This window comes from Alexandromys fortis, unplaced genomic scaffold (genome assembly GCF_014885135.2).
Source record: "Alexandromys fortis isolate MF-2015 unplaced genomic scaffold, M_Fortis_MF-2015_v1.1 scaffold_12, whole genome shotgun sequence".
Lineage (NCBI taxonomy): Eukaryota > Metazoa > Chordata > Mammalia > Rodentia > Cricetidae > Alexandromys > Alexandromys fortis.
Window position 1 is genome coordinate 6,821,375 of NW_026067937.1, and position 24,004 is coordinate 6,845,378.

Consider the following 24,004-nt stretch of genomic DNA (forward strand, 5'->3'; position numbering starts at 1 on the left):
GTTGTGGTTTGTATGTATATCTCTCCTGCCCAAGGTTCATGTGCTCGAAGCTTGGTCCTAAGTGTAAAAATGTTAGGGAATACGGGACCTTTAAGAGGTGGGATACAGTGAGAAACGATTAGGTCATTTGAGAGACATGTTCAGAGACTACTGTCTGCTTGTAGGCAGTGGATTAGGTACTACATAACTTGACTGGTTACCTTGAGGATGGGTGGTTATTGTGCAAGCAGGTGTCATATTCCTTGTATTCCTCTTCTAAACACTACACTGACCACTCTTGCTTTTATTTCTCTCATGGAATGTCACCTGCTTTGACATTATGAGGCTCTTGCTGACCGTAGTCACCTGAACTTGGACATTTCAACTTCCCAGAAAATGATCCCAAACAAACATCCTTTCCTCACAAGGTATTCATGTCAGATGTCCCAGAGAAGCCCCCAGTGGACTGAACACTCCCTGGATGTGAACAGTAAAGAGCAGGGTTTTCTAGCTGAGTAGGGATTGATAGGCTGCATGAACAGGGCTTTTAGAAGCCTCTGAGGTCAGGGGCTAACCTATCATGGCTGGTTCACTAATGACATATCCTAACACCCAACTCTGCTAGCTTTACTTCATTAGACATAACTATTGTATACTGAGATTTTTTTCAAAGAAAAAAATGTTTATTTGTAATACTATAGATTTCGGTCCATAATTTAGTGATCCTTTTATCACAAAGATCACCAAAGATGTAACTAACACTCTGTAACTAAAAGAATAAAGTAAGAAACAAAGAATAGGCAACCACCAAGAGAAACTGGAATCCACATTTATTGATGAGATATATATATATACACACACAGAAGTTAAAACACTTAGTGAAGGATTGGACTCCCAGGTTATTTCCATCAGATGAAGAGCATCCAGTTATTCTACACAGGAATGTTACAGTCATCAGTCCACATCACAAAAAAAGTTGAAGACAAACATGGGAGACCTCAGCTACCCAAGATGTGCTTTGCCAGCAAGGTATTTCCTAGTACCATATATAAGAAACAGTCTCCAAATTAGTTGAGTTTCTCATCTTTTTCCATTCATTAGTCTTTAAATACCACGTGCTATTATAGATACACTATGCTACATGACATCAGACCAGCAGGGACTGTGAACTTGAGAGAAACCATTAATCCTGCCTACAGTCTACTTTCCCTTCAGTACAGTTCTCATCCAGAATTTGAAGGACCCAGACACCACATCCCATCACTCCACATATCTGGAGCAGCCCCTGGAAATGAATGAACTTTACATCTTCATCATCTCTGAAAGAAGGAGGGGCTACGGGAACGCCAGAGCTCACAGCAAGGTATTCAGTGAGTATGAGGAGGGATGTGGTTTGGGCCATCAGCATCACATTGCCCTTGTTAATCTCATTCTTACCCACGTCACACAAGCAAGCAGAGCATCCTGGGTAGGGAGATCAGACTCCTGTCACATACTTGGGATCAGTGCATCAGAGGTTGGTCCTCTGCCCCTGGCCGTGCTGTGCTTCTGGTATTCTGTTGTTTTCAGAACTGTGCTTTGGGGGTCGGGGGCAGGGGATTTCACCTGCACGGCAGCTAATCAGGAAATGCATCCCTGCATTCTGACTCAAGACGTCAAGGGGAACACGGCTCTTCAGAATCTTAGGTCATGAGCATCATGACATGATGAAGATCTGACAACCAGGAGGTTGACCCTTCCCCAAAGACATGATTTGAGCATGCCAAGGAGCAGATGGAGCCCCCCTTCTTTTGTTTCTATAGGACCAGCCCTCTGGTGAGGGAGGACAGGAGATAAGTGTCCTCATTCTAAACCTCCCTCGGCCTTGACAGCCACAAGTTCCCCAGTGCATGGAACGGGAAGGATGCAGGCATAGGATGACCTTTCACGGTGTGGCAAGACACACATTCAACCCGATCCCTGCTCAGAGTTGTATTTACAAAGGTGCTGAACACGTAGAATCAGTACGGAGGCTTCACAGGTAAGTTCTTCACTCAGATTACATTGAGAAAGAGAGATAACCCCTAGAAAATACCTAAGACGGCAAAAAAAAATTTTTCCAAACAGCAATCAACATATCTATTGCATTTAGATAAACAGCAAGAACATTTAAATTAAATTACATCTATACACCATTTCACTGAAATTACACACAAATACCTACATTATCGCTACACAAAGTGCATAGGCACTGTCTTCATGCGTGAACCAAGTGTCAGCGTGTACACACAAGAACGTCATGCTCTGACAGCTAGCTGTGCTTGGAAACAGGTACAATCTTAGCCAGTGGAGGGCACATCTAATCTGTTCATTCATGAGAAGCAGGTTCAAATACATGCGAGCATGTGTTCTATGTAACAGACTACCCTTTCAAACACGGTAAAATACTAGCCCTGCCACCACCTCAGAGAGTGTGTTTGGTGGAGGAAAGACACCGCGTGTTTTCCGTGGCTACTGGTTTACCTTGAGGGAAGGTTACATAGTTTGATGTCTACCTGAGGATTATCTATTTGGGTTTATTCTAAATAATCTCAGTGTGACTCTAAATCCCACCTCCAGTCCCCCAGTGACACAGTATGGATTCTGAAATCTGGGTACTAAAAATATGTTATCTTTAATTTTCTTTAAAAATATATGTTCAATTCATGCAACAATGTGAGGTTTTGCTCTCGTTTTGCTTGGCAAGACTCAAAACTGCACCTAACCTGTCCCTAATTCTTGTCCTACCACTCATCCTCCGTCTTTGCTACTCAACATTTTCCTAGGCCAATTTTCACATAAGCGTTTAGGAATGTATAGAAGACTCTGATATAGAAAAGATCCCACTGTTAGCACCAGCCTTTATCTTATGGGAAAGGAAAATTAGAACAGTCAATTGGGAAAACAAGGCCCAGTGCCGGGAGAAGAGAAGTTAGCCCCGTTCCTTGGCATTGGAGGATTCGCTGTCCAGATGCGCATCCTGAGTACCTAAGGGAGTTGAGCAATTCCTTGTGCCTAGTTAGGTCATATTACTCATTGCATCGTCAAGGACCGAGTTCCTAAACTTCTCAAATGTGGCTGTATGCTCAAGAAACAGCTGATAACCCTAAATTGCTATAGAAACTTGTGCTCAAATTAGTTACACTTCTATCTATGTGGTTGTATAGAAAATATCATAAGAAAATATCTGTCTGAAAAATTACAGATACTAAATACATTATTTCGGCCTACTCTGAGTCTTTACGATTTTTGAAGAATAGATATAAACATGTGTAATATTATTAAAGGCTAAATTAAGGTTAAACTTGTAATATCCAGGACTATAAATATTTCTCTTTATAAATAATAGCGAAGAACTTTGGGGATTCGTGTAAGAAAGAATGAAAGATTGGGCCAAAATAGCTTTGTAGACTTAGGGTGCAATACTGGTCAGAGGGCAATATGCTGTCCCTAGTAACACAGGTTCTTCCCAGGAAGCTAAAATATATCTGCTGGCATCAAGATAAATTCAGTTCACAGTTTGCCAGCTCTCTCCTCGAGCTGTATAAAACAAATAGAAAAGAATATACAAAATTTCTCTCAAAAGTAGGTTTGTTTTCATATATACAAATCTCTATATGACCAGATGACCTGGTCCGTGATGTGCAGCGTGAAGGTGGGATGCTGAGCTCTCACAGAGGAGGGAGGGAGGGAGGGAGGGAGGGAGGGAGGGAGGGAGGGAGGGAGGGAGGAAGGAGAAAGGGTTGAGGTGAGCTGTAGAAGAATCTGGGTACCAAAGACTCTTAAGACAGGAAGGGAAATATGGAGGAGTAATCACCAGGTTTCAGATTGTGTTTTAGAGAGTTTGCTCCAGCGTGGAGGAACCTTAGGGATATGTTTGACCAACTTCCGTGGCTTGTGAGTGTATTTGTCCCCTAGGAAAGGCAGCGGGCTGTTTCCAGGCAGAGTAAATGGTTGCCACGAGAAGAAACAGAGCCCAGAAGCAGCGAGGCTCTGACTGCATCATGCCCGTGTCCCAGAGGATGGTAACAAGGATAACAATCGTTGTCAGGTCCCAAGCTCATCCAGGGATTGGGGGTGTCTCCAGAGGAAACCACTGTCTAGGTTCCATCCTGACTCTGCAGAGAACAGGTCTATTCCAACGGTAGATTTTGATCTCAGCACAGAAGCTCCTCAAAATACAACCAGAAAGACTTCTAAAAATACCAAAATGGTAACTGGGACACAGGATAAACATTAAAACAAGACTGGGAGATGGCGTAGGAAAAAAAAAATCCTGACGGGAAATGATTCCAGGTGGTAGTGTAAACTTTACTCCCCGGGGACCCTTATCCCTCACTTTTTGACAGTGAGCTCAAGTGGGTCAGTTAACAATCATTTAGTTTTCTTCTCTGCTCCCGGTCTTCTGCTACCTGAAGGCTGGGGGTGGGGGGAGACACGACATGGTGGGGGGGACATGGGGACGGACACAGGACACCCAACCACCATCACTATCACCAGCAAAAAATAACCCTTTTAGACCTGGTTTTCCATCTTGCGAGCCCAAATCTGAAGAGCTAAAATCTTTTCTGGCAAGAACGATGTCCACCGTGCTAGACATCTCTAGCAGAAATTTGGTCAGAGGGCAAACACGCAAGCTATGGCCTATTACAACAGAACCGGAGAGCGTAAGCGGGCTTGTAACATCCTAACATCCTAACTAGAGACTCTGTGGGCACAAGAAAGGGCTGGAGCAAATGGGAAAACGCCCCTCTCATAAGTGACGGCGTCCATCCCTACAATGTTCTGTCCGTTATGCAAGCAAACCAAGAGGGAAACTTTCAAATCTGCCTGCTGCACGTCCCTCCAGAGGAAAGGCGCAGCTCCCTGGCTCGGGGATGGATTTACATGCCTGCACGGCACGCATGTGGAGGGAAAGGTACGTGGAGACGGTTGCTGTGGTTGTGTGAATCTCGCACCAAATGTCAGGAGTGCTCAAGCTTGTTTGCCAGGGCCTCCCAAGTTCCCACACAGGTTTGGCAATTAGGGCTGTTTGGGGAAAATGGTGTGGGCTGAGTATTTGGAGTGGGCTCTGTTGCCACAGCGGGCATGAGGCAACAGCATCTGCGAGGTGCCTGGTCCCTCACCATGACTCTGCAGAGGATTTCCCTGGGCAGAACGGCCGCTCCTGTGAGAACAGTGAGTTTAGGTTAAAGGAATCTTTCCCAAAAAATATTTACTGTGGTTTAAACTATGGGTTAAAATGGCCGCTCTCCAAGCTTGTTGTAGAGAATGGGGTGGAATCGAGGCTTGAGGTGGAGTCGCCCAAAGGGAATGCAGGGGGAAAAAAACATCTAAACCAATTATTCATTATTGTGGGTTTTTACAACTTAAAATGCAAATAAGCCATGCTTTAGACCAGGAAGCCTCTGAAGGTGGGAGAGAGCGAAGCAGAGATCAGAAAAGTGCATGCGCAGAGCTAGAGGGAGACTTCAGTCATTTGGTCCAGTCTCTTTCCTTCTCACACGGAAGCGAGAGAAGCGCGGACAGACAGTGGCCTGCGTAAGCCACCCAGCTACAAGGGGGCAGTGTCTAAATCAAATGTTTCCTCTCCCAAACCACGTTGTTTTTAAGCATCCCTGTGCCGTTGCCTAATTATGGTTTAGGCAGTGAGACTGGATATTACTCAGTTAAGATCTGCTGCCTCCTCCCCGGCCAACCCCCGCATAACTACATGCCCATTTACCGCCCTGACTGTTGAGCAATGGGATGGAAAGAAAGGAAGGAAGAGATCAGTGAACTGGGAAGAGAGTTTTAGGGAAATTCCTAAACCGATGGGTGTTTTTGAGCAGATTTTATATCACTCCACCCGCGAAAAGATAGCTGTCACTTTTGCCACCTGGCTTGGCTGGCATGCAGTGACCTTGCTTTTTGGGTTTAGCCAGAAATTTCTACAGATGCCAAGACCATGAATATTCAGTGACAACTTGATTTAGGAAACCCTCACTTGAGACACTGTATCTTCTTACGGTCCTTGGCCCTGGGGTCCCGTAAGTATCCCAATACCGGAAAATCCCATCTGGTCCTTCTTCTCGGTTTATGAGTTGGGCTGGAAAATAAGCAAAAGTGTGAAGCCCACGACAGAGAGCAGAAGCTGGGCGAGCTGCCCCTGGGCTGTAACTGCTGCAGTCTCAGCCATCAAAGGTCAGAGCTGCTCAGACTTGTCTACCCGAGTCACAAGTGTGGGAACTCCTGTTGGGATTTATGGCTCTGCTGCATGTGAGAAATAGCACAAAGGCAAGAGCCTGGATCCTGACAAAGCCAAAAAGTTACAGTAATTTGCTTTGGAGGACAAATGGGAGATTATTTGCAAAAACAAGGCAGGATTTTTTTTTTCCTGAGGATCCCAGAGATAAGTTTCCCAATATCTCAGCGAGAGAGGTCCTCTAAATAATTGTATCTGCATGCGGCATGATTTTCCAGCCACCACAGGAAATTACCCGAGACCAAGTCAGCTGACCATTGAGACTCCCAGCATCCCCTTGCAGAAATTGTCCCCCACACTGAATTCCTCCTACCCACTTCTCTGCTTTCTTAGTTTTCATCCAGGGACATTTCGGTAGCCTTTCACTCTGACTGTCCAAGCTGACTAGAGAGAGGAGAAGAGGCCATTTGTCTTCTATGGAGCATGAAAACTTCTACAAGCAATGAGGCCACACAGGCTTTTGCTATACCCAACAGGAAGTAAAAAACAGAATCTGGTTGTGACTTTGTGGCCCTAAAATCACCTCCAGGCCTTACTGAGGTTATGTGTGCTTATATCCTGATGGCGGTATATGGAAAGGCCACCCTCAGAAATCTAAGGTTAAACACCACCTTCAAAACAACCATCTTATTCACTGACTGGATTGGCTTTGCTGGGTTTTACTCAATAGCTGAATATTAATTCCTCTTGCTTCTCAAAGGGAAAGGATGAGAAAGGAAAGGATGAGAAATGAAAGGCTGAATGTCTGCTTGGTTGGTTTGCTTCTGAAATGATTTTGTTTCCTAAGAAGTAACAACCGAATCCATTTAAGGAATAGTGCTACCAAAGTCCCAAAATACAAACCTCCCTAGAGTTAGTGTATGTGATACTGTGTCACATTCAGTGTGTGTGTGTGTGTGTTTTAGAGAGAGAGAGAGAGAGAGAGAGAGAGAGAGAGAGAGAGAGAGAGAGAGAGAGAGAATGAGAACTACACATAAGAGACTGGACATTCAGATCTACAATTCTTGTGAGACCAGGTATGTAATCTCAAATCAGAAAAATCCGACTAGGAAGCAGTGTCCCTTGGCTCTCCTAAAAACACTGCCCTCTGACACAGGTTAATGCGACAGCTAGGGACAAGCTGAAGACAAAACAAACTAGAAAGGTTTTCAGGCAGACTATGAAGTGACAGCACACATTGTCATCATGTGGCTGCTTTTGAGAAAAGGTCAATGTATAAGTAACGAGATGGAATTCCATCTGGGGAGAACCATTGTATGGAAAGACCTTCCCAACACACATAGCAAAACCCAGCATGCTCCTGGATGCCTTTTCTAGATACATCTACACAGGTAGGAAAGCATTTCCTACGGGAGTAGTGGGTACCACTTTCAGGCTATCTGGATCAGGTCCACACCTACACCAAAGACTGTCATCTTTAAGGGACTCATTGCCTGTCATGGCTACCCTGCTAACTGTCCTTCAAATGAAGGTGAAAACAAACAACACTCAAAAACCATCTGCCAGCTGGTTCGCTGGTGTCCATCTTAGAACTGAGGCTGAGCAGGAAGGCTGTGAGTTTGAAGCTAGCCTGGGCTGCACAGCAAAACCTTGTTTCAAAAGCCAAAAACCAAACCCCCCCCAAAAAAATAAATAAATAATTCCGTTAATACTGCTCCATGGTGGTCCTTGTTTAAAAACAATTAAGGTTTATGAGATTAAAACAAAATAAAACAAACAAAAGCCAGGAATCTCTTGTCTTTTGTATGTTTCCAAGCTGTCTGATTTGAAGGAGAGAAGTCACAAGAGAGACTCAAAGGAGAGTCAATGTCACAGTACCCTTTGTCAGAGACGCTGTATCCTACTATTATTTATGAAAGTCTCCCCAGCTCTACTTGCCTCAAAAGACACATGTACTTTGACCTATGGACCAGGTTCTATCTGCTCTTTAGAGTCAAATGTGTTCTGTTTCTCAGTTACTCAAGTTCCCAGCTAACCCTTAAACCCAGGAATCTTAGGAAAATACTGTGGGTTATTCATCAGAAGATAATAGTGGAGACAGTCAGAATTTTAGCTTGCACAACCGATCATTAAGGATTCATTGGCTGCATATCACAGGCAAACCACCATCCTGTGCCAATTATACTATTTCTTCCTTCAGACTTTCACAGCCCTTGGACAGGATTCTACCTGGGAGGTTGTGTGGAGTCATTCTTTGTCCCTGCTTGATGCTTTGAGGCTGCCTGCACTCTGTCTTGGGAATATCACCTTTATAGGATTTTATAGAGAGGTTGGCTTGCTGTTCCTTTCTCACTGAAGAGGAAGAATGCTTTTGTGTCTTGGGATGGTTTTCAGGCCCTTTATAAAATGGAACACTTTCTACATGTTATATATCAAAATGATACGAAAAGAGGCATAGTCAACATGTGTCCCTCTGTGTGAGGAATTTAAAATGCTCAGAAATGTAGACGGGTGAGACTGTGAGGGAAGCAATTTGGATATTGAAAATCTTTTTGTTAGGAACTCAAATGAGAATCTGATGCGGGGAACAAATAGAAACATATCAGAAAGACAATCACACAACTTCACTCTACTGTCTGAATGCAAATCAAACAAGTGTGCTTGAATATTTAAGTCTGGTTAAAAGTTAGATTGACTATGTTCTCCTACTTTTCTCAAGGTATGCAGTAGTTATGCACAGATAATTCCTAGTTCATTTTCAAATTTTAAATTCCCCATTTTTCATTTTCACACACACACACACACACACACACACACACACACGGAAGGCAGAGCAGCTGTCATGGGCTCCAGGGTCACCTGCCTTCCAAGAGTATGGGCACCCACTTAACTTAGACAGTACACAAATTGTAAGTCATCAGAGTTCTCTACAACAGATGCTTCCGATCAACGCAGGTGTTGACTTTATAGGTTGGAGAGGAGGAACTTCTAGAAGCTTCTAGCAGAATCTTTAGTACAGAACAAGGTGAGCCATGAACACTTTAAGGAATACCATACTGCGTGTGCTCACTGTCTCCAGTCCCTGGTGTGTACCACACTGCTTTCGTCCTGTCTCCCTGGGGAAACACCATACACAGGTCTGCATCGAGACACAGGGAAGCTCGCGAGAACGTGTCTTCTGTTCAAAGTGGTTTCTCCAGCAGCATCCATCCAGACAATAACACAAGTAAGAAAATTAGACAGTTATGAAGCATTATTTGGCAAAGACACAGCACGGTGCCTGTCATCACGGTGCACAACAACTCCTCTAAGCCTCGGCTAACAGATTAAGTAAACATAGAAATATATGCATTTTTTCCTTTCGCAAAGGAAGCCTGTTTAGAGCATCTTTTACCATAAGATACGCTGGGGAGTTTATTCAAGAATTGGCTGAGATTCAGGTCATTATTTTTCACGTTTCCAAGGCTCTTCCTCAACACTGCAGTCAGCTGACTTTCCATTGGCCGCCAGAGTTACCTGAAAACAATTACCATCAACATCCAACTTACAGACCACGAACCACAAGAAACACTACCCATGGGTCATGTGGAGAAGCACCAGATCCAAGCTTACAGTGTATGCTGAAACCATAGTTTTAAGTGGTATTCCTTCAAAATTAGTTTTGAAGTCCTCCTGGTGTTCAACAGCGGATAGAGAATTAAATTATATTTGCCTGGAGGGTATTGAGGAATCACAGATACTCAGCATTGAAGGGACAGCTTCAACAATATTTTTAGCGTTGTGGGGAATCTCAGTGCCCAGAGATTCATTACATATTACTGTAATCCTGAAACTACACTAAGTGCCACGTGCTACTCCATACAACCATACAGAAAGAAATCCAGAATTAGGCAGCTACTTCTACTCATGCATGTAAAAGGTTCAGCCACAGTGAGGCCAGGTGAATTTCATACATGTTTAGTCTTAATTACTGAAATGATGATGTTTTGTCTTTACTGAATACATTATCTTGACTTTATAAATGAAAAGGGGGGGAGTTTAAAAGTTGGAGATCAGTAGCAATGTATCCCAAATCATTTCAATGCAAACACCTAGAAACGTATAATTAGCAAACCATACATATTTTTTTTCTGGCCCAGAGCAAACTGAACCTTGATGCAGGAGGGAAGTCTTCCCATCCACTTCTAGGCAGGTTTCCTAGCTTACCTTCTGTCTGTCTGTCCTCAACGTCATGTGCAAACTTAAACCCAGGACTGATATTCCACATAATGAAGAGACTGGATTTATGGAAGCATTAGAATATGGAGACATGACAAATGCAGCAAGGTTTGAAAGAAGTCTGACCTCCTTTTTACCCAAGTGGAAATGAAATGCATGCATCTAGAGCATGCAGCATGCTAGGAACAGAGAACCAAGTGACCTTCGTGAACCATGCAATGAAAATAAAAAAAAAAAAAAACTACCCGTTCTTTCAATTCCCATTAGCACACCCCAGCTCCCCCCACCCCCAACACACCATTAAAAAGCCCATGCAGTTAGCAGGGATATGCCTCACATGCTGTTAGTCCAATGAGAATTAATAGCTCCCAACTACCATTAGGAGGTAGAGACCGGCATGACATAACAACGCTTGAAATGTTTTGACCAGAGCTGCAGCAAACTGGTTTCCCCTTCACCAAACTGTCAATAAGGACTGCCAGAGACAGACTGGAGAAACCTGCCTATTCCTGGTGACCTTGAATGTGCTTGTTTGGCTCTCAGTGATCAATCAGATTGACAGCAGTACACAGTTATCCATCACAATGTGGCATCCTGGGAGAACCATACAACATGTGGGATGTGTTCCCTTTTTGTGTGTAAATACTGGGACCTGTATTTCAGAAGTAGCGGGAACAGTGGCTTTTCTGGCACTTGTCCCCCTGCCGAACCAAAGAAAGCTGAAAGTCCTCTCCCTAACCCACTCTACGCCTGTCTTGCTCCACCGAGGGTAGGGCCTTGGCAACAAGCATTGACACTCTTCCTGCTGGGCTCTGAAAACCGGACCTAAAAAGTTGTGACGCTGAGAGCTGACTAGAAAGAAATTCAAAGGAATGAATGGATGCGAGCGGATACTTGTGGGAAGGATGTGCATCTGTGCACATAGCTCTGGCTGCCTTCTACATCATTGACACGGGTACCAGAGGGAGAAGACCGAGGATCTGCTCCTCTTCAAAGAGCTAAAGTCAATCACCTCCCTAATAATGCATATACTTACGAAACCGGTACACAGAGATACATTATCTTCAGGGCCTGCTCAGATTAAATATTGACACCATCTAAATGCTAATTGTTCAAGACAGATGCAGGTGGTTGATAGGGTAGTCAATCTTATGGAGAGATTGAGCAACTCGCTGTACAATACTGTGCAATAAAAAGGCTATCTAGACACGACATGGAATCAAGATGCTAGTGGGATTTAGTCAACAAATATGCATTGAGTGCCTACAACAGCCCAGGCACTGTTAAGGAGTCTGGGCACGATAATGCTGGATAAAGACCACATGCCACTATGTATGGGCTTGTTTTATAGTGACAGGATCCATTTATTCCCTTTATTTACCTTTACAGTTCTCTTTAAAACATGTAGTAAATAGTCTTGCAATATTTTGCTTTGTTTTGTTTTGAATTTTGTTTTTCAAGACAGGGTTTCTTAGTGTAGCTCTGTCTGTCCTGGGCTCTATTTATACACCAAGCTGGCCTTGAACTCAGAGATTTTCCATCCTCTGTCTCCCATGTGTTGGGATTAAAAGCTTGCACCATCACTTCCCAGCTTTTTGAAATCTTTAAGAAGAGGAAAGTGAGTCTGAAAAAGAAAGACGTTTCCATAGCTCTACTCCTTACTTTTCAAAACACATGCAGTACCATGAAGCCCTTTGAAAGGTCACCCAAAGGGTCCCTGCGTTAACTGGAATTCTTCTTCACATAATAGCAAAACAAAAAAAATACATATGGTTATTCCACTGCATCTCATCCTATGTTTCCTTGAGTGAAAATAATCTGAGTTCAAATCTTCTTTCTTGTGTTATATAGCATGTTCTTGTTTGCATAGCCCCAGAACATAATCAGGGACTTACAGGTACAGGCACCCAGTAAACACTTGGTGAATGACAAAAACATGTGATGTCATGGGAAAGGGGACACACACCACTAAATCATACAAGGCACACAATAAATACTTGATAAATATAAGATAAAAATCAGTTCATGAGAATACTGACCCTTTTGGTCCAAACTAACATGTGTGTGTGTGTGTGTGTGTGTGTGTGTGTGTGTGTGTGTGTGTGTGTGTGTAAAGGAACTTAACATGTTCACTTGGATGTGAAAAACACTAACACTGCAAGAAAATGGATTATTGACCCAAAAATTGGTCTGAAATTTAAAAAATAGACATCACTTTTGCCTTGTCAGTTGATCAATGAGTAGTCGCACTCCTCAGTTTGTGGCAGAGCCTTGCCTCACCTGCACGTGTACTTGATGTACAGGGAACAAGCAAGGCTCTCTGGTCTACAAGTACTACGGACCCATCATCCAGTCTGGTCAATGGAATTGCTCCTGTTAGCCTTAGCTCTCTGGCAGAAACCATGGAGTTATTTGGAATAACTCAAGATTTACCACAGTGAGAAGATTAAGCAGGATCTTCCAGCAGGAGTCAAAAAGGCAGGAGGGATCTCTGTTGACTCAAACCGGCCTCAGCCACACACTCAACCATTTCAGCAAGCCAGCCCTTCTCTCACCGCCAGGGTCTCCAGGTTTGCATAGCTCTGGTCACAACAGTATACCTTTAACAATGTCAGGTTAGCTACAGTGAAGGCCAGCAAGGACCCATCAAGCTTACAGACTTGGCACCCAACAGCTTGGAGGAGAACCCAGAACATCCACAGTGCAGGAGAACTGGAGTGTGTGGTACCTAGCATTTTAAAGACTCTGGGTAGCTGTTTGGAAAGATGGTTATTCTTGGAATGGCATCCCTATTTGGGATGCAAAAAAAGAAAGAAAAGAAAAAGAAAAAGAAGCCAGACTAAAACTTACCCTTCCACCCAAAAATAAAAAAAATAAAAGGATGACAGCCAATCAAACTTTAAAAGAAAAAGGAATTTATAATACAGAGTAAGGAGGAATAGTCATGCTACATAAAATCAATGATACTTGATCAACATTTTTCTTGACCCCTTCCTTTGAGGAAGAGAATATCTGAAGGCCATCAAAGTTTTAACGATCACAAATTCTTGTCCCAACAATTGAAAAAAAATTGGCCAAATTAGAGGAGTGAGGTGAATGAGGGAATCTGTTGAAACAAGCAACTGCTTGGTTCTTTTGGTGTTCGATGTACTGATTTCTCCACCATGCAGAGTGGGATGATCTGGGCCTCATGGGAGCTTGGGTTACATGATTCCTTACAAAAGCATGGTAAGAATGGATGCAGGGTTTCGTGTTTTTAACAAGTCCGGCATGCACTATTTATATGCAGGTCTCGATATCCAGGAATGGGAAAGGTACCTTGCACTCGTCTATTACGACGGAGTTGTGTGCAGCATAGACACACTGGTTAGAGTTACTTTCCCTGTGGTTCTTCGTGTCGTCGTAAATGGACTGCGTCTTGGTCATTTCGATGTCTTCATGCATTCGGTGCTGCGAGTCAATGGTATCCAGTTCAGACTTGGAGAGGTGGTAGACGATCCCGGCCCCAAACGAGTCACCCACAACATTGACTGAAGTTCTCATCCTGTCCCTAGGGATGAAGCAAAGAAGTTCAGTGAGGAATTGCTCTTTCTGTGAACCGAAGAAGAAGATTTCCGAGTGTTTCTCCAACCAGCAAGTATCCGGAATATCTTTCCTTGTGTCCTATGCTGCAAGTTATGAATTTTTAAAAAAGTGGTTGTTAATGATATAAAAACTCACTTCAGGGAATCAGCGCCAAGAAAGCTCACTGAGTTCTTAAGAGGAGTTGTGCTCGCTCATCAGAAAGTACAAGCCAGTCAGTGTGAAGGAACTTTTGACTACATTTCCTACACTTCCAAAGTCCTGTCAATGAAGGTGCTGGAAAGCTACTAAAGAGCTAAATAAATAAACAAATAAATGTGAAAAAGGAAAGAAAGGAGACGAAGTAACATTGTTGAGGACACTCACTTGCCCTTCAGATTCTATGAGTATGATTAAGGTACAGGAAGAGTGGAAACCTTCACTTTAAAATTCGAGCAATGACTGTGAATAAATCCTAATTGCTGGGATGCAGTAAGTCTGTCGTCAGGAAGTAGGAATAATGAAGCAATACTCAGAGGAACCTGACGTGGCTCCCTTGCAAGTCTGGCTGCCTAACTTCAATCAGGCAGATCTGCCCACGGTGCTGGGGGTGCCTGTCAAGTGATCAGCACTGAACCTGAGTTCTTGGGTGTGTCCCTGTCTTCAAATGTGCTGGTCCCTCTTCTGCTCTTGAGAATCTAACTACGGGATGCTGGAGTCTGTATCTGAATGAAGATTTAGGCCTGAGGACATCCACGGGCACCTGACGCTGATGGTAAAGAAACCCCAGCATAAGTATCTAAGAAGGAACATGGGACAGAAGTTGCCAAGGCATTAGAGACAGTCAGATGAGAGTAAGAAACCCCACTGTGCTTTTGCATAACAGCCGAAATGCCCTGTACATTTCAAAGGCATAAGAAGGACATAGGCAGTTTTAGCATAAAGAAATTCGTTCTGAGAAGACATATATATATATTTAACTTGATTAAGATACTACCCAATATATATATATACATACATACAATACAGATACATACAATATATACATCAATATATCTATATGTACAATATATGTACATCAAGGTATTATGTGACACCTTTCTAATATGTGTGTTTTATATATTAAAACATAAAATTATGTGTATAATATAATTTTTGTATACAGCAGAGAAAGTAAATGGCTGGGATGCAGTTCAGAGACAAAGGACTTACCTAGCATGTACAAGGCTTTGGGTTTTATCACAGCACCATAAGAAAAGTCATATATTCCAGAGGTAGCCTGGATTGGAGTCAAATGTGATCTTTGTCCCTTACCTACTGGCAGCTCTGAGCATCTTATTACCTTTTAAAAATGGAAATAACCAGAGATGGCCAGTGCACAGGGTTGTTAGGAAGATAAAACAATAGGACCAAAATGTTGATCACAGTTTCAGACACCTGCTAAAAACTATAAAAAAATTATTTAACCTGATGATAATGTACATGTAATATCACTACAAGTTTTACTTAGTCAATCAAATGTATCTTGGCAGTTTCTAGACAGCACATGACTGGTTAAGCTGCCATCTCCCCCTGAAAACATTAGCCTTACCTTTACTCCAACTCCTATACCAGGCAGGATGTGGCAGACAACGCCAGCTACCACTTTGAGTCCACAAAAGAGAGAAGGAGCTCTAGGCTTTAGGAACAAAGAGGCTGCAATTGATCCACCGAGAACAGTCTATAAGGACAGAAACTGGCTTTTACAAGTTGAGAGGAGGAGTGGGGACATTATGTATTTCTCCAAAGGTGGAGAAAGCAAAAGGAATGGTTGATGAGAGAGGCAGAGAACACAGGTTGTTTTTATTTTAAAAGCAGAATACTTGAAGTTGATTAAACATTAAATGAAGCCCATTGAGATGGCAAGGCTAAAGGGGTGGAAAAAAGATGATGCTCTCTGGTGACGAGTCCTGGATAGATTTAAGAGGATGGGACCCAAAGTGGAGATGACAACCGTATCTTTTGGTAAAGGGACTCAACTCTACACTATGAAAGAAAAGCGACATAGGACAAAGTCATGAAGATGGGTTCCTCAGGAAGACGGCAGGAGGTAAAGGATGTACATCAGACAGCAAGATGCCAATTTAGATTAAGCCCTACCTTGCCAACTTCCCAGGATACCCAGTCAGGAGATCAATCATGGCTATTCTGTTTATATGTTTTTTTTAATTAATTAATTTTAAAAACACCCTATCTTTTTTCATTTTACATTTCAATCCCAGTTCCTACTCTCTCTTTCCTCTTGTTTGTATGTTTTTTGCTCCTCCAATACTGCAAAGTCAGGCAACTTACAAACCACAGGGAAAATGTCTTACTGACTCTAGAGAACTGTGACTCTGGCTCTAAAAAGGATATGAGAATTTTTGGTTCATACGTGGAAAGTTTTCTACAAGCAAATAACTTTCATTTTCTGTCATGGTCACCACTGACCTCTTGGTAAAGTCTGTCTTCCATGTTGACCCCAGTAGTAGAGAGAGAAAAGAGGGAGAAGAGAGGAGGAGGAAGAAGAGAAAGAGGAGAGGAGGAGAAAGAAAGGAAGGCAAAAGAAGAGAGGATTAAAAAAATAAAAGGAATAGAATTATTTATGCTACCTCTGGAATTTTGTCTGCCAGGAGGGCAAGAAAACAAAAGAGACGGGAACAGAATTTTGCATTTAATGAATTCACTACAAATGGCACAACTCTTCTTTCTGGGCTGGCAGGAACCAGAAACAAGAGGAGTCTGAAGAGTCCTTCACACCAATCACTGGACCTGGCTTATTTGAAGAGAAATAATTGCCAAGGTACTCTGGCTCTTTTTTGTCTTGGTCCAAGTCCTCTGGCAGGAAGATGTGAGAATGTCTAAAGGTCCAAGTTCTCACAGGGAATGCTGGGTCATCCAGCTCTTCTGGGTCTTTGTAATGTGTTGAATCCTGAGGAATGATTATCGCTGTAGATGTAAAAGAACCCAATGCTGGAATCTCATAGAAATTCACCAAGTGGAAACTAAGCATAATGTGGGCTCTTGGAAGACAGGGTGATGAGGGACTGTCTTGGGGGTCTCTGTGGCAGCAATGGGTCACATAGGGTTCCTGACCAGGCTGGCATTGGAGGGTTAAAGACTGTCTTGGGGGTCTCTGTGTGGCAGCAATGGGTTACATAGGGTTCCTGATCAGGCTGGCATTGGAGGGTTAAAGTCATCTGGGGTTCAGGAAGAAAGGACACTCACCCAAGTGTTAGATGAGATTGGATTCCATCTTGAAGAACCATCCTGCTCTAACAGGTTTTTCTCATGAAGCTTTCTCATTTGTCCCAGTTAGAACGGGTAAACCCACCAGCGGGGAAGATAATAACAACTGACATGCCATCTGAGAGGCTCACCACAGAATCTCAGAGTGGGTAAACCCACCAGTGGGGAAGATAATAGCTTCCGACATGCCATCTGAGAGGCTCACCACAAAATCCTTTGCATATGAAAGGCTGATATGGCACAAAATAAGTGCCAATCCATTAGCTGCTTGTAGTATTGTGATGAGTTTATTTCCTCTTTAATCCCCCACAAGATGCACACTGCTCATTCTGCACCTAGTACACTGTTGGGATTTCTTGAGCACTCCACATCTGGTTGCTGTTTTGAAACATCTTACTAGAGTGTAAGCTCCTTGAGCACTGAGACCATGTTTTATAGTTGCTATGGAGGAACTAATTTCAGGACCTCCCACGGATGCCCAAATCCATAGATGCTCAAGTCCCTTACACCAAATGTCCTAACAGTTGCTTATAACCAATTGGTGTCTCCCCACATATACTTAACCATCTCTAGATCACTCACAATTCCCAGTATAGTAGCAACGCCACATAAGCACCTGTGCCATTTTGTTTTGAGAAGACTCAGAAGACAAAAACATCTGTAGACAATTCAGTTCAGTTCAGATGCAATTAAAAAATAAATGTTTTCAAGCTACATATGAAGTCTGAGAATATAGAAAGCAGAAAGGGTTGTGAGCATTCCGTGTGGCCTGGGGCAGGGTGGGAGAGTTGAGAAATAGCTAGGAGCAGGAGGAAGAAGAGAATGGATTGTTCCTCTGGATTAGAAGCAGATGAATTTAAGAGAAAGAAAGGATTGTTTGTTGTTTAGCAAAACATCTGGCAGGATTTGCACAGTGAAAAGGGACGATGCAGGCATCATTCAAGAGGAGGAGCAAGTCACGGAAATCCAAACTGAAAGTGGTGGACAATGAGCTGGGAAAGACACAGAGAAGAGCAAGAGGATTCAGCAAGAGAAACCATGGAAAACGGTCATCAAGACAGGGGCAATCACGAGAGGTGTGGGTACTGAAGAGTTGTTTTTCCTAAGGAAAAAGATTCTCAATACTAAAGTTTTCATTGCTGACACGGGCTTGACAGTTATGAACCTGAACTGCTCTTGCAAAGAACCTGAGTTTGATTCCCAGCACATACATGAGGTAGATCACAACTGCTTGTAATTCCAGCTTTAGGAGTTCTGAAACCCTCCTCCGGCCCAGGAAACCCCACTCACCTGCATATACTCACACACACAGACATATACACATAAATAAAAACGAAGCAAATCTCTTAAAATTTAATTCCTAGGCTGATATCTGATCTATCATAGGATTTAGAAAACACTGAGATTCAACTGCAGGTGAAAGAGACTTTCCATTTTCTTTCTTTTTTTTATTCTCCTTAGCTTTTGTGACCTATCAAAACTGGTCTCGCTGTGCGGAGTTTTATGTGCAGCCAGCCCCTGAATCTGTGATCGCCTTGCCTTGAGTTGGAGACCCACTGGTTGGGAGTTGAGGCCTTGGTGGACCGTGGATCACATTTTAGAGTGAAGCTGGCACAGGTTAGAGATGAGGAGAAATCTGTGTGCATGAAGAATGAAAGCCAAAGACTGACATAAACATGGGCTTCTAGAATCTTCAAAGATATGGGGATGTAGGAGTTAGTTTTCTTTTCCATCAGGATAGAAGTGGAAGTTAAGTATGTTTTGTATGTAGTAGTACTAGTAGTGTGTTTGTGTGCACTCACATGTGCTCATTCATATGAGCACACACTTAAAATTATGCACATGGCTTAAATAAGGATCAGAGACTCCATCTTCTCAGGCCTAGACTACCCAAGAAACGTCCAAGATGTCTGTATTTGAATGACAGCTTAGTCATTTAATAGCCACCAAACAGGATAAATTACATCTCTCAGTTACCACAACTACATGGGGCATATACTATCAGATTCCTTAAAAATTGCTGTAACTTTTAAGTGAGCAACTGCTAAGTGATCAGAACAAAGGCTAATACTTAATACACTGACAGTTTACTTTCGTTGAATGGATGCATAAACTGTCACCAGTCATCCAATATAGAGTGCTTAGACACCCACAGTCAGGAAGATCCTGGCTGATCACAAACTCCCTCCCTACTCTAGCTCATTTTCCCAGATGTGAGACCCCTGGACCCCATCATCAGCACCGCCTGGGAACTCAGAAGACATGTCAGTTCCTGAGCTCCATCCTCTACCTCCTGAATCCACATCATATTGGGCGCACACTCCGTTTGAGGACCAAAGCTCTGCTCCCTCCAGAAAGGGGTGGTAACACACGGAGTGTCCTACAGGGTGTGGACCATTTTAGATAACATTTCTAGATGCCATCTCAGTCACACCTACCCTTGCTTAGTAAATATGAGTCCAGAAAAGATCCTAACCGAGTGTCTTCTGAGACGTGGAGCACACGTTCATGTTGATGTCACTGTATGTGGTTTTCCCTTAATAGCTCTTGCCAGGACCAGGAACTGATTTTGGTATTGGGTCTCGGTTTCCCTTCTTCTTCCATCTTTCCCATCCTCCAATAGTTTCTTGTAAATACCTGAGTTTGGATACAAAGGTTTCCTGGGTCCCAGGAGATGGTGCAAGTATTAACTAGGCCTGATTTTTTCATACTTCAAGACCTAGGCATTTGGAAATGCTCTAGAACCTTGGTTTTCACCATGACATTTACAGAGCAGCTAAGCTTGCCCACAGACAAGCGCTGGGGCCTAGTGAGCTGTAAGGAGGCTGGATCAGCTCCAGCAATTGGCAAACACTGTGACACATTAAATGTCTCCACAGGCTCTGTTTGGTTTTAAATTGAAAAACTGCTAGCAGAAAAAAAAAAAAAACTTACAGATTTTGCCTAAAAAAGAAAACACCACCGTCTCTTTTTCTTTGCTCTTCCTCCACAAACTACTTTTCCTAAGGACCAGACAATCCTATCTTGCAATCCTATCTCAACCCAGCCCCCTGCCCCACTTAAACACCAGTGATCAGCATCCAAAGGATGGAGCTTAACAAGTTCGGACGCTCTTTCCAGAATGCTCTCTGGTAGAAACGAATGTGGCATCAGTACTGATTGAAAGCAGATGTGACCCAACTCTGATGCCCATCTTCCCAAGATCCTCCACTCTTCCTTCCTCTTTCCTTCTTGACCACATGGCCTCAGCCCCTCTGAGATTAGAGCCTTAGAACTTGAAAAGAACTTTCCATTGGCACATTAGTGCATTGGTGCATTGTGCTCTTCTTTCCTGTTCCAGCTCGGGAAGGTTTGTTTGTTTGTTTGTTTGTTCGTTTGTTGCATGATTTCCTCAAGGAAATGAATCCAGATGGATCATTCTTTTTGTTGGTCAATATCCTTCCTGCAAACAGTTAGGACACCATACCCTCCCATAAAAGTGTGAGCATGTGGGCACCTGCATGGGGTGAGCAGAGAGAATCCAGTCCTCCTATTCCATTTGCTAACATTTAGGTCAGACATAGGCAGGATCTTGAATATGTCATGAAGTGACTCTCTGTCAACAGGCTTGAGAGCAGGAGACTGTCAAGAACTCCAGGGCTCATGATGGCCAAGAGTAGCTAAGGCCTTGGTCCTACGTTACTATCCTACTTCATTAGGTTACTGGTTATAGTTTAATCATAGGAGGAAAAAAGAGAAAACAGGGCAAACAAAAGGTTCTTGGTTTTTAGTACATGGACTCAAGAATCTCTTTGTCCATTTGTAGTACCATAACAAAATACTTGAGACTGGGCTATTTGTAAAGAACAGAAATTGATTTTTCTTAGAGCTATAGAGCCTGATAAGTCTTGGATGAAGGCACCAGAATATGGTGTGGCTGTGCTCCTGTGCCATCAAACGCTAGAAGGTAACAGGACAAATCAAGAGGAGGAAGGGACTGAACTCATCATTGTACGGTGGCACCAGTACCACTCTCCCTGGAGTAAGCAGATCTTAAAATCCCATCTCTTAATTCTGCTCAAATGAAAGTGAAATGCCAGTGTGAGTTTTTAAGGGGAAAAACAATAAAACCCATGGGGAAGACCATGTAGGAGGTCCAGCTTCTCCAGCTTTTCCCACTCCGGGCCTCTCTGCTCTCCTCTCCACCGACAGACTTTGTGGTGACCATTAAAAAACAACAGATATAAAGCAAAGAAAAACTAGCCTACAATTCACAATCCTAGAGAACCTAGAGAGGACCCCAAGAGAGACATACATGGATCTAATCTACATGGGAAGTAGAGAAAGATAAGATCTCCTGAGTAAATTTGGAGTATGGGAATCATGGGAGAGGGTAGAAGGGGCAAGGGAAGGAAGGGCGGCGAATAAAGGAAAATATATAACTCAATAAAAACAATAAAAAGAAGGAAAAAAAGAAACAACAGAGAGACTGGGTGGTGGTAGCCCACACCTTTAATCCCAGCATGCAGGAGGCAGAGGCAGATGGATCTCTGAGTTTGAGGCCAGCCTGGTCCACAGAGAGAGTTCCAGGACAGCCAGAGCTGTTACACAGAGTTGAAAAACAGAGAGGGGGAGGAGGAAAACAAGGAGGAGGAGAAGGAGGAGGAGGAGGAGAAGGAGGAGGAAGAGGAGGAGGAAAAGAAGAAGAAGAAGAAGAAGAAGAAGAAGAAGAAGAAGAAGAAGAAGAAGAAGAAGAAGAAGAAGAAGAAGAAGAAGAAGAAGAAGAAGAAGAAGAAGAAGAGACGAGTCCCCTGTCCTGGTCATACTAGCTCTACTGCGCCTCAGCAAGACACTGACCCTTGTGACTAGCAGTGCCCTCATCTAAGACATCCTCCATAGAGCCGATGCAGAGATGCTGCCATACCTGCCAAATGTGTGTCTCTTCCCTCATTCCTGGTGACGTCACTCCTTACTCGCCACTCTAAGACCCTGGCATGACAGGGAGACTGCTCCGCCAGCACAAATGTATAAGAGTTGAAATTGTGTGTGCATCTGTGTGCACGTGTACAATCACAAGTGTGCTGGTTCCTGTGTGTGCAAGTGTATATGTGCATTGGAGACATGCCAGAAACCAACCCCAGCTCTCAGCCACTTTTATCACAGACCGCCAGCCTTGTTTGTGAGTCAGGCTCTCCTGCCGCTCACCAGCCTGGAACTCACTGATTTGGCTAGGATATCTGGCCACCAATCTGCCTGTCCCTACCTCTCCAATGCTGGGATTACAATGTATGCATCACTATGATGAATTTATAATTTTTTAGTGTGTGCGTGCCACATCGATGCATATATAGAAAACAGAGGACCACTTTGTGAAGTTGGTTCTCTCCTTCCACTTTACATGGGTTCTGGGTATGGAGCATGGGTTGCCAGCTTGCACAGCAAGTGTGTCTTGTCTCACTGAGCCATTCTGATGGACCACACCTACTATTTTTATATGGATTTTGGAGATTGAACTCGGGTTCTCAGGCTTGCAAGGCAATTACTACATGAGCCATTCCCTAGCCCTGAAAGATGAATTCTAATTGTGGATTTCAGGCTTCAAAAAAAAAAAAAAAAAAAAAAAAAAAAAAAAAAACAAGAAGAGATGAGACAATGGAGTTGCAGCAAACAAGAGACTCCACAGCAGAAACCGAGGAGGCTCAAGAGGGGAAAGCTGGAAGAGAATGAAAGCAACAAGTGACAGGGGAAGGGGGACAGAATTGGATATCTGCCTTTGTCATGTCTTGTGTGGTTAAGGTTAGCGGACTCCTACTATGTCCTCTGTCCCCAAACACTGACAATGTCTTCCTCTCCCCTTGGTCCTTTTCCTCACCCATATCTCACCTCACACCTTGTCTTCTTTATCTGACTCCCTCCTAGTCCTTCTCCCCCTGGGCCACCACCGACTCGTGGATGCCTCACTTGAGTAGATACCACAGCCAACATAGGGCACAGAAAAAAAGGGAAGTTGTCAGAGAAGGGCTCTCCATCAGAATATGAGAGGCTGGCAGAGACAGACATGAGGTCCTAGTCAAGCCATTCTCTACAACATGAAAGAGCCAACCAGAAAGTGACATGGCTTCCCAGCAGCCCCATGGGATTGAACAGATTGTGTCCACCGAGCCTCTTCTTGTTTCAAACCAGTCCCTACTGTTCACACAAACACCAGGCACAGATGTGAGGAGACCAGAGTTCCTTCTAGCCTTCTCCCCATGTCCTCCAGGCTTTGCAGTTCTGGAAGAGTGTGACTATGAAGGATATACACACTTAAGTCCATAAAATGTGGCTTTTTTATCCTGAGAACTGAAAAGGAAGTGCAGGCATTTTGGCTTTCCTTCTCTGCCAATGCTCGTCACAGTACACCTCCCATGTTAAGGCTGGTGACACTGTCCAACACTGCAAAAGTGGATGTGATACGTTGATATGATGTTCAATAAACAGCAGTGTCCTTTAAGGCCTTAGGGAGGCTCTATTCCAATCTCCCTGCCTAGAGATGATCTAGCCAGGCTTGTCCACATTTATAAATGGGCTGTTGAAATAGGGACGGCGGGGCTGCGTCCCCAGCACCCCGCCACCCGCATGGCTAGGTTATGCCCGAAATAATTACACAGAAACTGTATTCTTTCAAACACTGCCTGGCCCGGCTAGCTCAGTCGGTAGAGCATGAGACTCTTAATCTCAGGGTCGTGGGTTCGAGCCCCACGTTGGGCGCCATCTGTTGAAATAGGGACGGCGGGGCTGCGTCCCCAGCACCCCGCC

The 24,004-nt window shown here is 43.6% G+C and overlaps 1 protein-coding gene and 1 non-coding gene across 4 annotated transcripts in view; one reads left to right on the forward strand and one right to left on the reverse strand.

The window, feature by feature from the left end:
• Positions 1-792: 792 nt before the first annotated feature.
• Slc1a2 (solute carrier family 1 member 2) overlaps positions 793-24,004 on the reverse strand; it is a 112,568-nt gene continuing 89,356 nt past the window's right edge. For all 3 annotated transcript variants that reach the window (XM_050147123.1, XM_050147124.1, XM_050147125.1), the window contains 2 exons: positions 13,718-13,949; positions 793-9,697 (listed from right to left, as the gene is read on the reverse strand). In XM_050147123.1, coding sequence (XP_050003080.1) covers positions 9,626-9,697; positions 13,718-13,949 — 304 coding nt within the window. In that variant the 3' untranslated portion in view covers positions 793-9,625. The remainder of the gene's footprint in view (positions 9,698-13,717; positions 13,950-24,004) is intronic.
• Trnak-cuu (transfer RNA lysine (anticodon CUU)) lies at positions 23,884-23,956 on the forward strand. The gene has a single exon. It is a non-coding gene; the product is annotated as a tRNA-Lys (tRNA).